The sequence below is a fragment of the Nicotiana tabacum genome, chromosome 22 (assembly GCF_000715075.1).
Source record: "Nicotiana tabacum cultivar K326 chromosome 22, ASM71507v2, whole genome shotgun sequence".
Classification (NCBI taxonomy): Eukaryota; Viridiplantae; Streptophyta; class Magnoliopsida; order Solanales; family Solanaceae; genus Nicotiana; species Nicotiana tabacum.
In genome coordinates, this window is record NC_134101.1 from 75515372 (window position 1) to 75534631 (window position 19260).

The 19260-nt window shown below is 38.1% G+C and overlaps 1 protein-coding gene across 2 annotated transcripts; it reads left to right on the top strand.

The window, feature by feature from the left end:
- Window positions 1–656: 656 nt before the first annotated feature.
- LOC107821904 (uncharacterized) lies at window positions 657–9289 on the top strand. 2 transcript variants are annotated; one of them, XM_016648361.2, is made up of 5 exons: window positions 657–904; window positions 1016–1355; window positions 2785–3156; window positions 3448–7902; window positions 8516–9289. In XM_016648361.2, exons 2-4 carry the CDS (start codon window positions 1206–1208, stop codon window positions 7864–7866), a joined length of 4941 nt encoding a protein of 1646 aa, XP_016503847.2. In that variant the 5' UTR covers window positions 657–904; window positions 1016–1205; the 3' UTR covers window positions 7867–7902; window positions 8516–9289. The 2 variants fall into 2 exon arrangements, with proteins under 2 accessions (XP_016503847.2, XP_075100252.1); XM_075244151.1 differs by having other exon boundaries at window positions 762–904; window positions 1016–1366.
- The last annotated feature ends 9971 nt before the right edge of the window (window positions 9290–19260 follow it).

The following is a 19260-nucleotide window of genomic DNA, read 5'->3' on the forward strand; positions in this document are numbered from 1 at the left end:
TGGAAAATAAAAGTCAACACATCCCCACATCTGTCAACTCATCTCTCCGAACCAGCACCACTTAGCAAAAGAGACAATACACAATTTTAATTCAGTAAACGTTAAGTATTACTCCTATCTATTATACTACTATGGTTCTTTTTATCATGTGTCAATAGATACTAACTTAATACTATTAATCAATCCGTTAATGCTAAAAATGGTCACTTAACTACTTTTGAAGCGTTGTTCCACATGCACACATGATTATATAGAATTTACCCTCAAAGAGGCATTGAATTTGGAAAGTACTTAATTTCCTAGACTTTATTTAATGTGAAACTATTACATTACAAATAGAATATTGCGAGTAAAGAAGTGGACAAAAGAAAATATTAATTCTTTTTTTTTTATGTGGTTATTACTATAACAACTTTTCGTTAATAATAATTCAGCCGGAAAATATAACATGTGCTTCATAACTCTAAGGGGTCGATTAGAATAATTTCGGAATCAAACTATATACTATATAAGTTTTCACAATTTCTCACTGCAGAGAAAACTCCAATCTGGGGACTCGGAAAAAGAGGAGGAGGTGGCAGGGTAGTTTTATAGTACAGGGGAGGGGACCTTTTCAGTTTAATTTTAGTTTTGGAGTTTTTAGTCAGTCGAGTCACATCTTCACCAGTAGCAGACCAGTCACAAACATTTCAGTCTTTTTAACTCGTCCGTGGGGCAGCGTTATCAATGCCCTGCCCTCTCTGCCCATCCCTGCCCGCTCTCCCGAAATTCCTCTATCTCTACAACCCCAACTTTCCCTTTACTCTCTCGCGACATCTCTCTCTCTCTCTCTCTCTCTCTCTCTCTCTCTCTCTCGTTTGTTAAATTGAATACTTCACTACCCTCTGTTGTAAATTTATAAAAGGTTTGTATTTTTATTGTATTCTAGCTGTATATATCCGGTATATGTCTACACGCAACTACTGTTATGTTGCTTATGAATTGAATTAATTGGATCTACTATTGATGGTTGCAGATCGGTGAATTGATGTTTTGCTGTTGAAATTGAGTTAACGAAGCTAGGGTTTTTGTATATTTTGTGAGCGATCGACGGTTTTTTGAGGGTTGAGGAAATTGGGGATTTTTAACTAGGGTTAGAGGAATTGGATGGTATAATTGATGGTTGAGGGGGAAGGAATAGGGGAAAATGCAAGGGGAATTTTATTATGCATGGGATTGGGAGGATACAGAGGGATTGTAAAAGGAGGAGTGGTGGTGGTGGTGGTCAGCACATGCCGGCGACGATTACAAGGAGGACTGTAGCCGCCGGTGATTCTCCTCTTGTTTCTACTGTTACTGCTGATTCCTTTTGCAAGGTATTACCTTGGTGGGTCTTTTCGATTTTGCCTTATTTTCTCTCTTTTGACGAGAGTTCTGTAATAGTGATAGGTGATTTAAAATGTCCAGTAGTATTGATAAAGTGTTTTGCATCACAGTACCTGTTCCTACACTGTTTTTAGCTGCGCAAAGCAGATTTTTTTTGGGGGCTGGGGGTGGGGTTGTATGTGATTTTTGTTCCAGTTGGAGTTTTCCCCCTTTTTTTGGCGGTAGTATCAGTTGAGCTTTAGAGGCTTGTCGCAGTGTTAAATACTAATAAATATGATCATTCAATTGCATTCCATATTCACGAGTAGCTTTTTTTTGGTTATATTTCCCGGATAGGTGCACAATGGGGTACTTCGTAAGTGGAATAATTATGGGAACACATTTTGTTTTAGTACTTTATTCCAAATGATGATGTTGGGTGCTTCCAACTTCGGTTTCTTTTGATCTTTCCGGCAAGGAGAGGCCGATGGTGTTGGTTTCAACTGTGGGGAAAAATTTAAGAAATGTTAACTTTCTTTTCTGGAACTCATTTGTGTCTCTTCTACGAATATTTATCAATATGTTCCTGAAGACATTGGCACCAACTTTGATGTGATTTCTTTTTTCTGTTCTAGTTGATCATGAGAAAAGATGTGCATGGTTCTTCATCAAGAAAAGATGTGCATGGTCACATTGCCCTCCACATACTCCATGTATATGGACATGGTTACAGAACAAATGGGATCAAAATGAGCTTTGACTAAATATAATACTTGGTGAAATTTAAGATTTTAGCATATAAATCCTTAGGAAGCAATACAGGTAGCAGTTTTACTAATTAAATGCCCTCATGTTACTAATTGACTGCCCTTGGAACCACGCTAAATAGTCTCCTCTGACTAGGTTCAGCAACAAACAACACAGTAACAACAATTACATTTCAGTCCCAAATGTATCACTAGGTTCACATCCGCACTTATTCATCTTGTAAGCTTGATTGGAGGTTATGTATGGCTGTTGGCTGCTCTGTTAATTTGCTTGTTGGGTGAAGAGATGCTTTAATAACGTAAGCAGTTAAATTGCAAGTGCATTTCAAACCAGTGTTCTCCAAATTCTGCGTATATGTGTTGATAGTGTTGGTTATACCTGATGAAGTAGTCAATATCAGAGCGTACCTAGAAAATCATGGAAGCGTGTGTTACCATAAATGTTTGCACAAAGTCAGAACGATGAGGATAAAGGGTTTTCCGCTTTACCATGCCTCCAGCCCTATCAACATCTTTCCCTATTTCTTTCTAGTTCTTTTATTTACTCATCTCTGTGTAGTTCGCTTTTGTTTCTATGCTTTTTGTAGTTTGCTTATATTTCCGTCAATTGATTGTGGCATGTCTACTGTTTATCGGGTTTTCTTGGTGAAGTGAATGTTATCTTTCTATGCAGGACGGTCGCAAAATTAGTGTTGGAGATTGCGCTTTGTTTAAACCACCACATGATTCACCACCTTTCATTGGAATAATCCGTAGACTAACATTGAGTCAAGATAATAATTTGCAATTAGGTCTTAATTGGCTCTATCGTCCTGCTGAGCTGAAGCTTGGCAAAGGCATCCTGCTGGACACCACACCCAACGAAATCTTTTATTCCTTCCATAGGGATGAGATTCCAGCTGCATCATTACTCCATCCATGTAAAGTTGCATTCCTTCCTAAAGGGGCTGAACTTCCAACAGGAACATCCTCATTTGTCTGCAGGCGGGTTTATGACATTCAAAACAAGTGTTTATGGTGGTTAACTGATCAAGATTTTATTAACGTAAGTTATCATATCATTCCTTCACAGCTCAGTATTCCTCTGCTAAACTACCAAAAGGTAAATTGTATTATTGATAAAATAGATAAATGGGGGTTGAAATGTTGAAAGAAAAAGGGAAAGAGAGTCTGTCTTGTTCTTGGATCTTTTTTTTTTGTCAAAGAAGGATTTTGGGACTCTTTGCGGGGCAGGTGTTTGAAATGGTGAGAACAAGAGAATTGCAAATCTTTCAGGCCTTAACTTTGTACTTTACGCATAATGTTTCACTTATTGAATATTATTTTTCCTCTATAGGAGCTACAAGAAGAGGTAGATCAGCTGTTATACAAGACACGAGCAGAGATGCATGCAACAGTGCAGCCTGGTGGTCGTTCTCCTAAACCAATGAATGGCCCTATATCATCATCACAATTGAAACCTGGTTCTGATAATGTACAAAGTAGTGTAACTTCTTTTCCTCCACAAGTCAAGGGAAAGAAAAGGGAGCGGGGAGAACAGGGTTCTGAATCTATTAAGCGTGAACGTTCAGTTAAATCTGATGATAGTGAAAGCATCTTGAAATCTGAAATTTCTAAAATAACGGAAGAAGGAGGGCTTGTGGACAATGAAGGGGCTGCAAAACTTGTTCAGCTCATGCAACCAGATAGATTGGACAGGAAAATGGATTTGATTAGTCGTTCAATGCTTGCAAGTGTTGTAGCTGCGACTGACAAGTTTGACTGCCTTGACAGGTTTGTGCAGCTAAAGGGTTTGCCTGTGTTAGATGGGTGGCTTCAAGATGTTCGTAAAGGAAGGATTGTTGAATTTAGTAATATTAAGGAGGGTGATAAACCAGTTGAGGAATTTCTCTTGGTTTTGCTGCGTGCACTTGATAAGCTTCCTGTGAATCTTCAAGCACTACAGATGTGCAATATTGGTAGATCTGTTAATCACTTGCGCCAACATAAAAACATTGAGATCCAGAGAAAGGCACGGAGCTTAGTTGACACATGGAAGAAACGTGTAGAAGCTGAAATGAACGTCATTGATGCTAAGTCTGGTTCAAATCAAGCTGTCACATGGCCCTCAAGATCACGGTTGCCCGAGGCTTCTCATAGCGGCAACAAAAATCCTGGTGGTTCTAGTGATGCAACAAAGAGCTTAGTTACACAGTTTTCTGCATCTAAAACGACCTCAATTAAGCCTACACCAATGGAAACTAGCATAAAGTCTGAGTCCTTATCCCCAAGCTCCATAAAACAAGCATCATCTCCTTCATCTGGAAAAGTGGGTCAGCCAAGAGTTTCAGCTGTTGGTTACTGTGATGTTCATCTAGCAAAGGAAGATAAAAGCAGCAGTTCTAGCCAGTCTCACAATCACAGTCAATCCTTCTCAGGGAAAGAGGACGCAAGGAGTTCAACTGCAGTGTCAATGAGCAGCATCAAGATCTCTAAAGGTGGTTCTCGGCACCGCAAATCAATAAATGGTGGTCATGGATCATCAGTATCTGGAGGTCAAAAAGAAAGTTCTACAAACAGAAATTCTTCATTGCACAGAAACCCTAGCACTGATAAGTTGCTGCAGTCTGCATTGAGTGGTGAAAAAACAGTTCATGTGCCTGCTGTTGAGGGGAGTAGTCACAAATTGATAGTTAAGATTTCTAACAAGGGTCGCAGTCCTGCCCGGAGTGCTAGTGGAGGATCATATGAAGACCCTACCATCATGAGCAGCCGAGCTTCTTCTCCTGCGTTTTCCGAAAAGAATGATCAGCCTGATCGTAATTCTAAGGAGAAGACTGATGCATATCGATCAAATGTTACTTTTGACGTGAATGGAGAATCATGGCAGAGCAATGTCTTGAAAGATGTTCTCACTGGATCTGACGAAGGTGATGGATCACCTGTTGCTATTCCGGAGGAAGAGCGAAGTAAAACTGTTGGTGAGGGCAGGAAATCAGCTGAAGTTGCAAAAGCTGCTTCTTCATCATCAGGAACGGAACTGAAGTCAGCGAAACTGCACGAAGCTTCTTTCAGCTCCATGAATGCATTGATTGAGAGTTGTGTAAAATATTCTGAAGCAAACACGTCCATGTCACTAAGTGATGCTGTTGGAATGAATCTGCTTGCCAGTGTGGCTACTGAAGAAATGTCCAAGTCAGAGAGGGTTTCACCTTCTATTTCTCCACAAGGAGAAAGTCCTTCAGGTGAAGAGACTGGCACAGGTGATGAGCTTAAGTCAAAGTCATCTCCTCTAGTCAGTTCTTCTGGTGACCTTATTGGGCAAAATGACGGTGATGGTAATGGTGGTAAAGAGAAACAGTTAATTGCTGCTAGTACTTCGTTGTCTGAGGGCAAACTACATGCTTACAGAAGTGCAGTGACGGAGTTTACCGGAGATAGAAGACCCACTTCATCTCCTTCTGAAGAAAAAACTACGGGAGAGTGCTTCAACTCTTCCTGCATTGGTTCGCAGACAGCTGGAGATTTAAAATCAGATGTTAATGGGAAGTTGGGTGAGATGGAAAAGTCTGCTGCTTCTCCTTGCAGTGTATCAGAAAGGACCAGTGATGGTGAACAGAGCAAACAATTCCAGGAGGAAAAAGTGGTTTCCACTAAGACTTTTGACGGTGTTCTAGATGCTGAATTAGATGGACATGGTAGTTCAATAGTAGAAGACAAAGTCACTAATGCCCTTTTAAGCATGGAAGACTTAAAACGACCAGTTGAAGTTTCCACTTCTAAATTTGAAGGCGACCACAAAAATGAGGTGAGTAGGGTGTTAGGTGTTGCTAGTACAGAGCTGAAACCAGCTTCGATTGTGGCAAAATCTGAACCTACAGAGGGAAGTGACAAGGAAGAGCTGCAACCAACTGGTTTTAGTCGAGATTCTGTTGCACGCCAAGGTGGACAGCCTGATAAAATAGATGCAAAAAATACTAAGCAGGTAGAAAAGCTAAATTCTGATCAAGAAGCGGTTGATGCTTCTGTTATTGAGGATAAAGCCATATTTGAATCTAATTTAGCTAGAAGAAATCTGATAAAGGATGAACCTAGTGTCGAAAATAACGATATTCCTGCACATGATCCTGGCGGCGGATTATTTACTAAAGAGGCACCTGGATTTTCTAATGCGGAAGTGGAGAAATTTGTGGAATCAAGAGAATTTAAATACTCTGGTGTAGAGGCAGATAGAACAAAGGACTGTGCATCCACCAAGGGGGAAACTTCTTCCAGCTCTGCTGCTGCCGCTCCAGATTCAGCTTCAAAGATGAAGTTTGACTTAAATGAAGGTTTCATTTCTGATGAGGGGAAATATGGGGAGCCAATCAACTCGAGAGGCCTTGGGTGTTTGTCAAATGTCCATATAATGAGCCCATTGCCATTTGCTGTCTCTTCTGTTTCCAGTAGTCTTCCTGCTTCTGTTACGGTGGCTGCTGCTGCCAAAGGACCTTTTGTCCCACCAGAAGATCTATTGAGAGTCAAAGGGGAGTTTGGATGGAAAGGATCAGCAGCCACAAGTGCTTTTCGTCCAGCTGAACCCAGAAAAGCACTTGACATGCATTCATGTTCCACGGCCATCTCTCTTTCTGAAGCTTCTACTAGCAAGCATGGTCGGCCTCCATTAGATATTGATCTGAATGTAGCAGATGAAAGAACCTTTGATGACATAAATTCTCGGGATTCTGTTCTAGCGATAGTATCTGCGGTGGACCATATAACTGATCTTGTTGCATCAAAAAGTAAACACCCAGATTCTCCTGCTGTTCATAGTTCTGGGGGACTCGATCTTGATTTGAATAGAGTTGATGAACCTAATGATGTAGGGCAATGCTCCTTGAGTAGCAGTCATAGATTAGAGGGTGTAGTGTTACCCTCAAAATCGATTTCATCCGGCGGCTTACCAACTGTAGAAGTCAGGAGGGACTTTGATTTAAATAACGGGCCTGGTGTTGATGATTCAAGTGTGGAACAGCCTCTATTCTACCAGAGTCATCAGGGAATCTTGCGTTCCCAATTTAATGCTTCTAGCCTCAGAATGAACAATCCAGAAATGGGAAACTTATCGTCTTGGTTTGCTCCTGGGAATAGTTACTCAACTATGACAATTCCATCAATTTTGTCTGATCGTGGGGAGCAGCCGCCGTTTCCAATAACCCCATCTGGTGCCCCGCGAATGTTAGGTCCAGCTGCTGCTGGTCTCCCCTTCACTCCAGATGTTTTCAGGGGTTCAGTATTGTCATCATCACCTGCTGTGCAATTTTCACCTTCGCCTTTCCAGTATCCTGTGTTCCCTTTTGGAACCACTTTCCCACTTCCTTCTGCAACATATGCAGTTGGATCAGCCTCTTATATTGATTCGTCCTCTGGTGGAAGGCTTTTTACTCCGCCTGTGAATTCACAGTTACTGGGACATGTAGGTGCTGTGTCATCTCAATATCCAAGGCCTTATGTGGTTGCAGTTCCTGACGTTAACAGCAATGGAGCCGGAGACCACAACAGAAAACGGAGCCGGCAAGGTCTGGATCTGAATGCAGGTCCTGGAGCTATGGACTTGGACGGGAAAGAAGAGTCAGTTCCGTTGGCATCAAGGCAACTTTCTGTTGCTGGCTCACAGGCACATGCAGACGAGCATGGGATGATGTATCCTGTGGCTGGGGGTCTACTGAAGAGGAAGGAACCTGAGGGAGGATGGGACAGCGAGAGCTTCAGGTTCAAGCAATCATCATGGCAGTAGAAACACAAAATAACTGCGACCTTGGCGACTTTCAAGGTGATGCGAGTTTCATTTCTTGTGTTTATGATTGTCTTCTTTATGATTTAGACTGTAAGCTCCTTTGTTTCTCATGTTGTATAAAGGCTGAATGTGATTAGTTTCTAGGCCTGTGCTTAAATTGCACGTCACAAGCTGTGGTTGAGCTGCTTGTTTGTTTTTGTAAATTCCTTTGCCTTGTAATTCTTGCTCTTTTTTAAAAATCGTGTCCCTTCCGCCGGGCACGTATACATGCAAAGTATATGTAGGTTTTCAGCAGCACTTTTTCTTTTCATTGTAGTTTGCATTGATTGCAAGAAAATGAAGAATCCCAAAAATTTGATAACATTTGGGATCTTTATCGTATTATCAAGTTACACTACTGGTGTTTGTCCCTCCTGAATATCCAAACTCAGTATGCTGTTACTATACGCCTCATACATAAGAGAGGAAGGGTTGATTTTATAAGTGGAAAGAAATGTTTTGAAGTGTTGATTGAGCTGTTCCTCTGCTTAGAATACATGCATACCTCTTAGTACCATATTTTGGTGTTGATGTTGGTTGGTGGTTTAAGCATGGTGAAGTATATTTGTTCGTCTTTGGTATGACTGTCTTTTTTCTTTGCTCGTTGCAGTTATTGGAGGATGGACTCTGTTGGGCTCCTCAAAGTGTCAGCTTCTAGTGTGCTCTCGAGGCTATGTGATGTGTCCGATTACGTTTACTCTAACCACCATTTCTTTTGGTGTATGAATGGAAGGAGAACTTCGATGGGTTTATGAGCACTTTGGTCAGCGATTTTGTCTGGGTGGACGCAGATGAGTTTCCTCTCTGTAAATATTTTAACTGTAGGAAGGCTTGAAATCTGCAATACCCAGCAACTGCAGATAAATTGTCTTATCCTGGACCAAAACATATAACCAGTGGAGGTTGGGTTTCTGGACCGAGAAATGGAAGGCCTTTTATGTTCTTTGTTGCCAATCATCTTTCTTGGCAGTTCTGCCCTCTTTTTTTGTGCAATTACATAAATATAAAGAGGCTGACACCAAATTTTGGTTCTAGAGCGTCCATCTGCCATGCTTTTATTTGATGCAGTTGCATTGTACCTTAAATTCACTTGGTTCCTAACTTTAGCTTTAGTCTGATTCACAGATAAGACTAGTTCAAGGTTATATTATCAATAGTGTTGCGAGAACCGTGTTTTACCTTCTAGCCATTATTTGTGAACCAAATTATTCTTGAGAGCTAGGAAAAGAATACTTTGGTTTATGTTGAGGATCCAAAGGGTGTAGAGTTTGGAGCAAATGTTGGATATAGTGGTCTACAATACTGTTGTGTTTTCTGCCATCGTGTGGCTGCTGCTAGGGTTGTTTCTATTTGAAACGGTTTTGAAAGATTTCAGTTTGGTATTTTCAGTTCGGTCTTAAAAATGATATTTCAATTCTAATACAAAGTCTCGTTCTTTGTTTAAAAAGTTAAGAAAAACGTGAGACACTATTTATTAGAAGCCAAATATAATGAACTACCAATTTCACAATAAAAAACTCTTGCTATGAGTTAGCCATTCAACAAATTAAATCTAGGGTAACAAATTTCACTTATCATGTTTAAGGGTTTAATACCCACAGCTGATTTGACCGGAAAAGAAAAGAGTATTCAACAAAATGTTCTCCATTCTAAAATTGAGAACATATATACGTTAAAAAGGAAAATGTACTCCCATCTATATTGCTTTGCTTACAGATCACAAGCCCATATAGTTCCTACACCAGAATTGGGTTTTACTAAGTTGAAGAATATATATTAATTTTCTCAAATTTCGCCCTTGGCATTGTAAATGAACTTCCATGCAATGGAGGCTGAATGGTTTCTTTCATCTTGTATTACCTTGGCAAAGATATCAGATGTTAGTCCTTTGGGGTACATCTGAAACTATAAAAAAAGATTAGCATAACCGCTGCGCTAGGAGTCAATAAAAAATGGTCCAAAGATTGTAATGCACTCTCACAACTGCGCAAAAGTGGGGGTGTCCAACAGTGGCTGAGCTTGCTGCACTATCATCTTGATTGACTGCATTCTCGTCTACCTCTTTGGATTGTGCCCACAGTACTAACCTATTACTATTATTGTTGCGCCAATGACACTACACGTACCACACAAAAATTGTTGTATTAACTGCAGCTTTAAAATAGTTTATAACAAAACATGTCGGATCAGGGAAGGGATTGAGACCTGGAATTCTACCCTCCAACATAAATTTTATATTATAAGTGTGCAAAAAGCTAGGAGGAATATTGAATCAGAATTAGGAATCTGTTTCTTTAATAAAACAAAGGAAAGAGAGAGAACCAGGAACCTATTACTTTACCGTTGAGTATATTATTACTCTATTTAGAGAGTTAACCCTTTTTAGAAACATTTGGTATGTTCCCATGCCCTATAAAGGCAGTTTCAATAGCTCTCTCTTCTACATGATTCTGCTCTAAATCATTTATTCTTTCCCTGTCTAGCTTTTTCTATAAGGATATAATTATGGGTTTGAAGGAGCCATTTGATTGTGACGTTTGCTTAGGTGAATTTTCAGACCATGACATTTGACAAGCTCAAATTTGAGCTAGTTCTCAAGGTAAGATCAGCTTTTCTGTTTCTGAAATTTGGTCTTTGGTCTTAGAAAGACAATTTCAAAGTTGTTCAGAAATTAATAAATTCTGGAGGAATTTCTCTCAATCTTGATATGCCAATGACTAATAAAACTCCGTTTGTCTGATCATGTTTTGCAATAATATTTTTACAGTTCCTTAGTGAAAATGATTAGGTCAATTCTACCATTTTTTGTTAATTCTTGCAATATAATTGCGGGTTTAGGTTTGTAGGAACTATGTACATGGTACATTAACTTGCATTGGTGTGGACCAAAGTGGTTAGGTGTACGAACTCATTTATCGATATTAGTTGCAAGAAGCGTGAGAACATAGGCAAATTCGAGTTTTTTTAATTAGATATGAGTATCAATATTTCACAGTTCCTTAGTGGCAAATGACAATGACTGTAAAATGAATATTAATGTGTCCTAAGAGAATTTCAATTTCGAACATAGCCCGAACCTGCAGCCAAAACGTTAGCTCTGTGATCAGTACCCAAAATTGGCATCAGCCTGGTATCATGGCATTTTTCCTAATGTCGTAAGATTTGATTTCTTTGACGAAATGCTGTTGACAACTGGAAACAAAAAATCATGAAATCAAACCCTGATTCAACGATTACATGTCTGATTACTTTGGATTTGTTGGAAAAAGTCACAAAAAATTATGGACTTCAAAGCTTGATGCGTGTAAAAGGCATTGTCCTTAAAGATATTTCAACAATAAAATATATTCCCCAATATTCAACAAGCTCTTCTAGTGTAAAACTAGGAGCAAAAACTAATAAAAAATTATTCTTGATAGAAAATTCAGCAGAAGGAAGTAGAGTATTATTTTGTATTCTTGGTATCTTTTACAAAAGAAAAAGATATGCCTCACACTACTAGAAAACTGCCAAAAGCGTCCAAGAATACCGACCGAAATCGGTCGGAAATAAAAGAAAATCGACCGATTTTCGACGGACTTCAATTTGTCGAAAAAAGGTTGGTCGCTAACGTGTAGCGACCGATGATGGTTGGTAAATTTAACCAAAAGTTGACCAAATTAACATACACAAGTTCTTGAAAAAGTAAAAATACCGATCGAAATCGGTCGGTATTTTGGAACATAATTTTTAATTATTTATTTATTTAGATATAATTTTTTTATATCTTTCCGACGAAATCGGTCGGTATTATTAAAATATAATAAATTTATAAACACAAATTCCGATCGATAATTTTAAATCCTAGAGATTATTCATTGCAGATACCTACCGAAATCGGTCGGTAAATTTAAATTTTTGAAAATTTAATATTCACATTTTCGACCGACTTCGATCGGTATGCGGTCGATTTTTTGGGTAAAAATTTGGCAGTATATTACTGTTTTACAGCTGAACCATCTGCCAACAACTAATAACAACCTATAATGGCATTGCTTCCATTCAACCAATAACAACAATAACAGTAATAACAACAATAACTATAACAAAACAATTCAATATCAAAACTATATCAACAACATTTATAGAGTTGCAAAACTTCCAACAAATAAACTATTCACAAGCTAAAGACTTCACATATACTACAAACACCATTCAAGGAGTGTTTTGTACTGCATCATCTCCACTACTAGAAGCTTCATCATCGGCACGGTTCGAACGATCAGGATGAGAAGGAGTAGCATCTGGGAAGACTCACGAGATCGGAGAATCGGGAAAGCTCCACTAACAAAAAGATTGGCCACCTAACCTTGAAGGGTATTAAATTGTTGATCTATCTTTTCTTCTCTAGCCTTTACCTCTTCAATGACAACTTTGTGATCTTCTTCTCCATAACCGAGAGAGTCGACCTATTAAGTACCTCGCCCTGCACGAAAGTCAGTATACTTGCAATTCAGCCTTGTAGCGTCGAAATGATCTCTCTGGAAGGCCGTATGCTATCCCCTTTTTAGGACCACCGATAACATCCAACCAAAGCTTCTGCGCTTCTTCGTTTGAAATAGAAGCTGGGTCGCCCTACTCATTCAGTGGCTGACTCTGACTGTACTCTTCCAGAGTAGTCTTATAACGACCCTTTCTTTAGAAGATAGAAAATTATTAACTCTATAATATTATAAACTTAAATTTTAATTTATAATAGTTATGAAACTTACATAGGTAGTCTCCCCGGTCCTCAACCCATCTACTTGGATTCGTCGGTACCTTCTTCTTCCGAATATGAGTCTCCATGAAGAACTTATCGTGAGTCAGCTTCCTCCCATATTTTTTTCCTAAAAATATAATAGAACTTGTTAACTAAATTGAAATAAATATAGTTCGATAAAAACAGATTTAAATGCTTTAAAGAATTACCAGTAGTCTCCTCGCAGTCCCCACGCTCCTTGCACCCACACAGTGCAAGGAGCCACCCTTCTAAGATACTCGGGGTCTTCTTACCCTATTCACTCTTCTTCTCAAAATCCTCGGTGGTCCACTGCCTCAATAGATCCTCCCATAAATGGGTAGAACCCAATGAAGGATTCTTGTTTTTTGTTCCGAACAGAACAGAAGGCATCGGCTAGTCTCTTAAGATATTTGAACTCAAAATTTGTAAGAATTGCACTGTTATGTCGGTCCTCCCAAGCACACTTAGTCTGCAAATAAAGTGTGTAAAGTTAGATGAAAATATTGTTAATATAGCGCTTAAATAGATAAAAATTATATTAAAACCTTAAATTGGTTAAAATTTTATTGTACGGGCTCCGGTGGAAAATCACTCCAAGTCACATAGGGTGGTACATCATACAACCAGCCAATGGCTTCAGTGATTATTTTTATAGTTTGATGACTAGGTATGAACCTGCAATATAGCAATTATATTAAATAAACAAGAATTGCTATTATAATTCAGAAAAAAGAAGTAATAAATAAATCTTACCCATTTCCCTCAGGCCTAGTGATCATCCTATGATAACGATCATACCGCACTGCATCTGGATCATCATTCTCATGTGTATCTGAAGTGTGCGTAGAAAGGGAGGCATCTGGCTCAACGCTACTAATCCCGAAGGCGAAGTTCTGAAATGCTAGGAGACGCACTCTGTGGAGAGGGAGATAGAGTCGCTGATGAAGATAGGTGCGATCTAGAACCCTATTGCGATCCAGACCTCTGTTGCAATCCGGATGGCTGTAATCTAGATGTATGCGATCCAGCTAGTGGTGAAGCAAATAGAGCAGATGATGGGCGTATCACCATATGGCCCTGTGACTGCTGACCTGGTGTAGCGATGTAACAATATGCATGATTATGTGGAGGAATCAAGGTATAGCCATATGGTGGAGAATGATAAGAATACTACAAAGAGGGCGAATTATAAATAGTCTGATGAGTATATGGATGTGGTGGAAAAGATGTGTGCCAAGAAGATTGCTGTCGGCCATCTGCAGTGGAGGGATGCAAGTGTGGAGTGAAAGGAAGCGATGGTGTAGCACTATCCTCATGATCAATACACCTCTTATCCTTCCTAGACCTACCTCGACCCCTACTGGTCATCTGCATAAATTAAAGAAAATATTAGAATTGAGAATATTAATCTATATAAGCTGAGAGCACTTGAAAAAACTAACATGTTAGTCGTCTTCGAAATATCCTTCCTCGTCCGTGAATTCTTCCTCTTCACTTATTTCATTTTTATCAGCTGATTCTTCGTCCTCATTTTCTATGGTTGATATTTCCTCCATATCAACTTCTTCTAATATGCGTTGAGGATACTCCAAGTCATTTTCTAACTGATCATCCACCATTTGGTTAACACTTAAGGTATTGTTTTGGTAAGCAATATCTAGTACATTCTTAACTTCCACCCTACCAACATGCTTAGTTTTGATCACAACCAACCAATCAGACTTGTCCCTCCGCAATGAATATGGAGCATCATACACTTGCCTAATATTTTCTGCAATTATAAAAGGATCATAGCAATCATACTCCCTCTTTTTATTAACCTCAATTATGTTGTACTGCGAGTCTACATTTGTACCTCTTCTAGGTGTTGGGTCAAACCACTTGTATCGGAAAAGTATGATTTTCTTATTTGGCCAACCTGAATATGATAATTCTAGAATCTCTTTGATCATACCATAATAATCATTATCCCCATCCTGGTTGCCTTCACCACCTTTAACATACATCCCACTGTTATTGTATTTTTTAAAAAATACTTGGAGCATTACTCAATGTGAAATTTGTAACCATTCACAAAATACTTAAACATAATTGTAACCGTAGGTGCAGGTCCCCAAGATATATCTTTAAAAAATTAATTAACACCGTTGTTTGGATTATGACCTACATGTAGTGTTAAAAAAATTACAAGTGAGCAAGTGTATTCACAAGTGACCAAGTATGTATATTCACATGTGAGCAAGTATGTAAGCCGCACTTACAAAGTCTTTAAACCACGCCTCAAATGTAGAATATACAACATCATGGCCAAATTGAATCACGAAATCACTGAGCGAGATATTAAAAATTTTGTTAGTTGCATCAACCTAATTAAATAATAGTCCATCTAAATTAATAGTAAGTCAACACTTACTTAAGAAAGGGTTGAACTTCTGAACAATTTAGCAATACATGCATTGAAGCTGATTTGTACTCCATCTACTTAGGCCTCTTTCTGATCGATCTTTAGAACCTCAGCCTGATTGATTGAATATGGACATTGGTGAATATAATGGATCATTCTCAATCACGCCATTTTGCTGATTGGGCCTCTTTCTAGAATATGGCACATCACTCTCGAAGTAGTAAGAACAAAAATGGACAACTTCCTTTGCAAGATAGGCTTCGCATATAGATCCTTCAATCCTATTTCGATGTTTAAAAAATCATTTACACTTGCCGATTGTCCTGCACAATGTCATATTAGACGATAACGTAAAAGAAAATTACAAGAATGAATCAAGGTTTGATAATTACCTCTCGAATAGATACGTCCACCTGCATTGAACCGGCCTTCCAAGTCACGCCTCGTGTACAAGGTAGATTAGAAGGTGTTCCATCACATCAAATAAACCACATGGAAAAATCTTTTCCACCTTATTACTGATTAGAGGAATATTTCGATTCATTTGAAATAAATTTTCTTCCCTTAATGTGGTAGAACATAAGTCTTTGAAGAACAAACTTATCTCTATGATGGGTTTTCAGATTCTTTTAGGCAAATCACAAAATACAATAGGGATTAAAGTTTTCATGAAGGTATGACAGTCATGACTTTTCATATGAGTCGGCTTTCCTTCAACCATATCGGCACATTTTCCCAGGTTCGAAGTACAACCCTCAGGCATCTATAATGAATGTGTAGCTGGACTTGGACTTGAACACCTTACCATTGTTCGCTGAATGCAAATGTAATTCAGGTCACCTACAATATTTTTGTAAGTCCAGTCTACTCATCGGGTTATCTTTTGTCTTATTCTTATCATTCATCACTGTGTTAAAAAAATTATCAGAATGGTTCTTCTCAATATGCATGGCATCAAAATTGTGTCGGAGAAGATTATCCTTCCAATATGGCCAAAATATGCTTCGTTTTGTTCAATTATGGGTAACACCATATCCAGGGAATCTAGAAGGTGGAGCCTCGATAACTTTAGTGAAGTTCTGAACCCTCTCCCAAATTTCTTCACCGGATAAAATTGGAGGTGGCATATCATATTCAATTGTATTATTTTTGAATGCATTCTTCATCCTTCTGAACTCATGATCAACTAGCAAGAACTAACAATGACAATCAAACCATGGCTGCTTTCGGACATGTCTTAAAGTGAATGCTTTACCATTTTTCATGCAGTAAGGACAAGCTAAATTTCCAGCAGTCATCCACCCAGACAATATTCTATACGCAGGAAAATTATTAATGGTCCATATAAAATTAGCATGCAAGTTGAAATTTTGCTTAGTTGATATATCATATGTCTCAACTCCATCATAACACAACTGTTTTAGCTCATAAATTAGAGGTTGCAAATATACATCAATTAAACTCTTTGGATTACGGGGACCGGGGATAACACAATTTAAAAAAATTTATGGACTAGTCATACACATTTCGGGCGGAAGATTATACGGCGTAAGAAAGACTGGCTAGTATGAATATGGTATTGAAGAAAGAGAAAATGGCGTAAAACCATCAACACACAAAGCCAACCGAACATTTCTTGGTTCACTAGCAAAATCCAGATACGTCCTATCAAAATGCTTCCAAGCTTCTCCATATGAAGGATGATACATAACACCGGGTGACCTTCTATTTTTACAGTACCTCTATTAGTGCATAATCAATTTTAGTTACAATATAGTTAACTTTAATTATAATATAGTTAATCCTTAGTCACAATATAGTTTAAAAACTCTATTTAATCACATAAATCCTAAATAGACAAAAATCTTAAAAAATTGCATAAAATTATATTCCAAAAATAAAAAATTATAAATCTAATAAGGTAGATTACTAACCTTGAAAGAGAATGGCAGTGGTGGCAGCAGGAGGGGAATGACAGTGGTGGTGGTGGCGGACGGCAGCGGGCGGAGCAACAATGGTGGGGCTGGGGGTGTGGACGTGAGAGAGAAGAGGAGGGGCTTTGATTATGGGGGATGGGTGACTTGATTTTGGGTGGGATTTGGCCAAAAATGTGTGAGTAAAAGAGATGGAAGAGAGAGAGGGAAAAGAAGAAAGCGGGGAAGAAACCCGTCTAGGGTTGTCTAATTAACATATTACCGACCGAATTGTGTCAGAAATGTCGGTCGGTAATATTAAAAATTATTTGACCGTTTGACCTCACAAATACCGACCGAATTCGGCCAGAAACTATTTTTTTAAAAGTTTAATAATAACTTTTTTTATTAAAAACTTATCAACATCTTACAAAAGTTATATCATACTAAATATTTTGTTCTTTGCATTTTTCACACTTAATATATGCTTTCTTTCTTAATTTGTACTTTAATCAAAAAATTTTAATTAACGTACACCCGATATCAATCGATTTTGTGTTTAAACATTATAACAAAATAATATATAATTAGAATTATATATAGCACCACATCTTAAGTTTTACCATAACATTACATCAATGATACACTTTATAATCTATTTATAAGACAGTAAGTGTATCATAGCATGTTGGGATACAACTACTATATCAATTATACTCGATCAATTATATATATAATGTTTATCATCCGTGTACTTTCGTATCAATTTTATCTCATATTCCGTATACGTGTAATAGATTATAATAGAGTGTATGATTTTGTTTCATTTGTGAGAATTTACACTTACATATATATGACAAGCATTGATACTTTATTCTCAACTGTTCATTACTTCGCTCGAATGCTTGATCGGTCAATAAATAAGAAAACAAATCTCTAAGTTTAAGTGAATATTTTAAACATTTTATTTATCATGTACCTGCATTTTAAATTTTAATTTTAAGTGACTAGATGCTTCGGTATAATGAGTGACTAGATACTCCAAGATGCGTACAATCGACCGAGTCTTGAATGTTTTTGTAACGACATGGCCGGTCGTTTTGAGCATTTGCACTTCGCTCGGTTGTTTGAGGGCATGAGTAGCTTCGTATGATGTATTATGACTTGTGTGTATCATCGGTTTCGATTTTCGGGTGATTCAGAATTAGTTTGGAAGGATGAACTTCATGTTTAAAGATTTAAGTTGGAAGAGTTGACAAAGTTTGACTTTTTAATATTTGACCTCGGATTGAAGTTTTAATGGTTCCGTTAGGTCCGAATGGTGATTTTGGATTTGGACGTATGCCCATATTTGCATTTGGATATTTTTGAAGGTTTTGACACTAATTGGCGAAAGTTGGAATTTGATGGTTTGGAATGTTCATAAGTTTGACCGAGAGTTGACTTTGGTGATATCGGGTTCGAATTATTATTCGGGGAGTTGGAATATGTTTGTTATGTTATTTGAGACTTGTGTGCAAAATTTAAGTTCATTCGGAGTTGATTTGTATGGTTCGGCACGAGTTTTGGAAGTTGAAAGTTCAAAAGTTTATTATGTTCGATTTGAGGTGCGATTCGTGATTTTATTATTGTTATGCGTGATTTGAGATCTCGAGTAAGTCCGTGTTATATTATGGGACTTGTTTGTATATTCGGAGGAGGTCCCGAGGGACTCGGGTGAGTATCATATAGGTTTGGGTTGTGTTGCTCTCGTTATTTTGATGTTTCGACGTCGTTTCTTCATGCATAAATGGCACCACATTAAGCAAATGAGCTCCAATTTCTGTTTTGATTGAAACATTAGATCCGTATCGTAATTATGGTACCATAACAAAAAGAATTATCGAATTTGAACATCGTATGGGGAATTTATGGTCATTTTACAAAGAATTGGGTTGCCAGATTTTTCATATTAATTAGGAAATTGCCACTGAATTCGTATTTAAAAATCTGCACTATTTTTAAATATTGAAACCAGCATATCTCCTTCATTATAAGGTCAAATGGAGTGATTCAAAAGCCTAACTTGACTGGCATTTTATGAGAAATCCATTGGAGGCATCAAAAGGGAGTTTCAGAATTGTTTGGCACAAGAAACAAGGCAGAACAGCTGGACAAAAGCATATAAATCGAGGGTTTGTTCATTTGGTCATATTTTGAGTTGGGGAGCTCGAAATTGGGTGAGTTTTGAGGCGATTTTTACCACATGGATTGGGATAAGTATTTTTATTCGGTTT

Coding starts and splice junctions, on each gene's coding strand:
- LOC107821904 (XM_016648361.2), top strand. CDS start 1,206: ATGCATGGGATTGGGAGGATACAGAGGGATTGTAAAAGGAGGAGTGGT. Junction 1,356..2,784: donor CTGCTGATTCCTTTTGCAAG/GTATTACCTTGG, acceptor CTTTCTATGCAG/GACGGTCGCAAAATTAGTGT. Junction 3,157..3,447: donor CTGATCAAGATTTTATTAAC/GTAAGTTATCAT, acceptor TTTCCTCTATAG/GAGCTACAAGAAGAGGTAGA.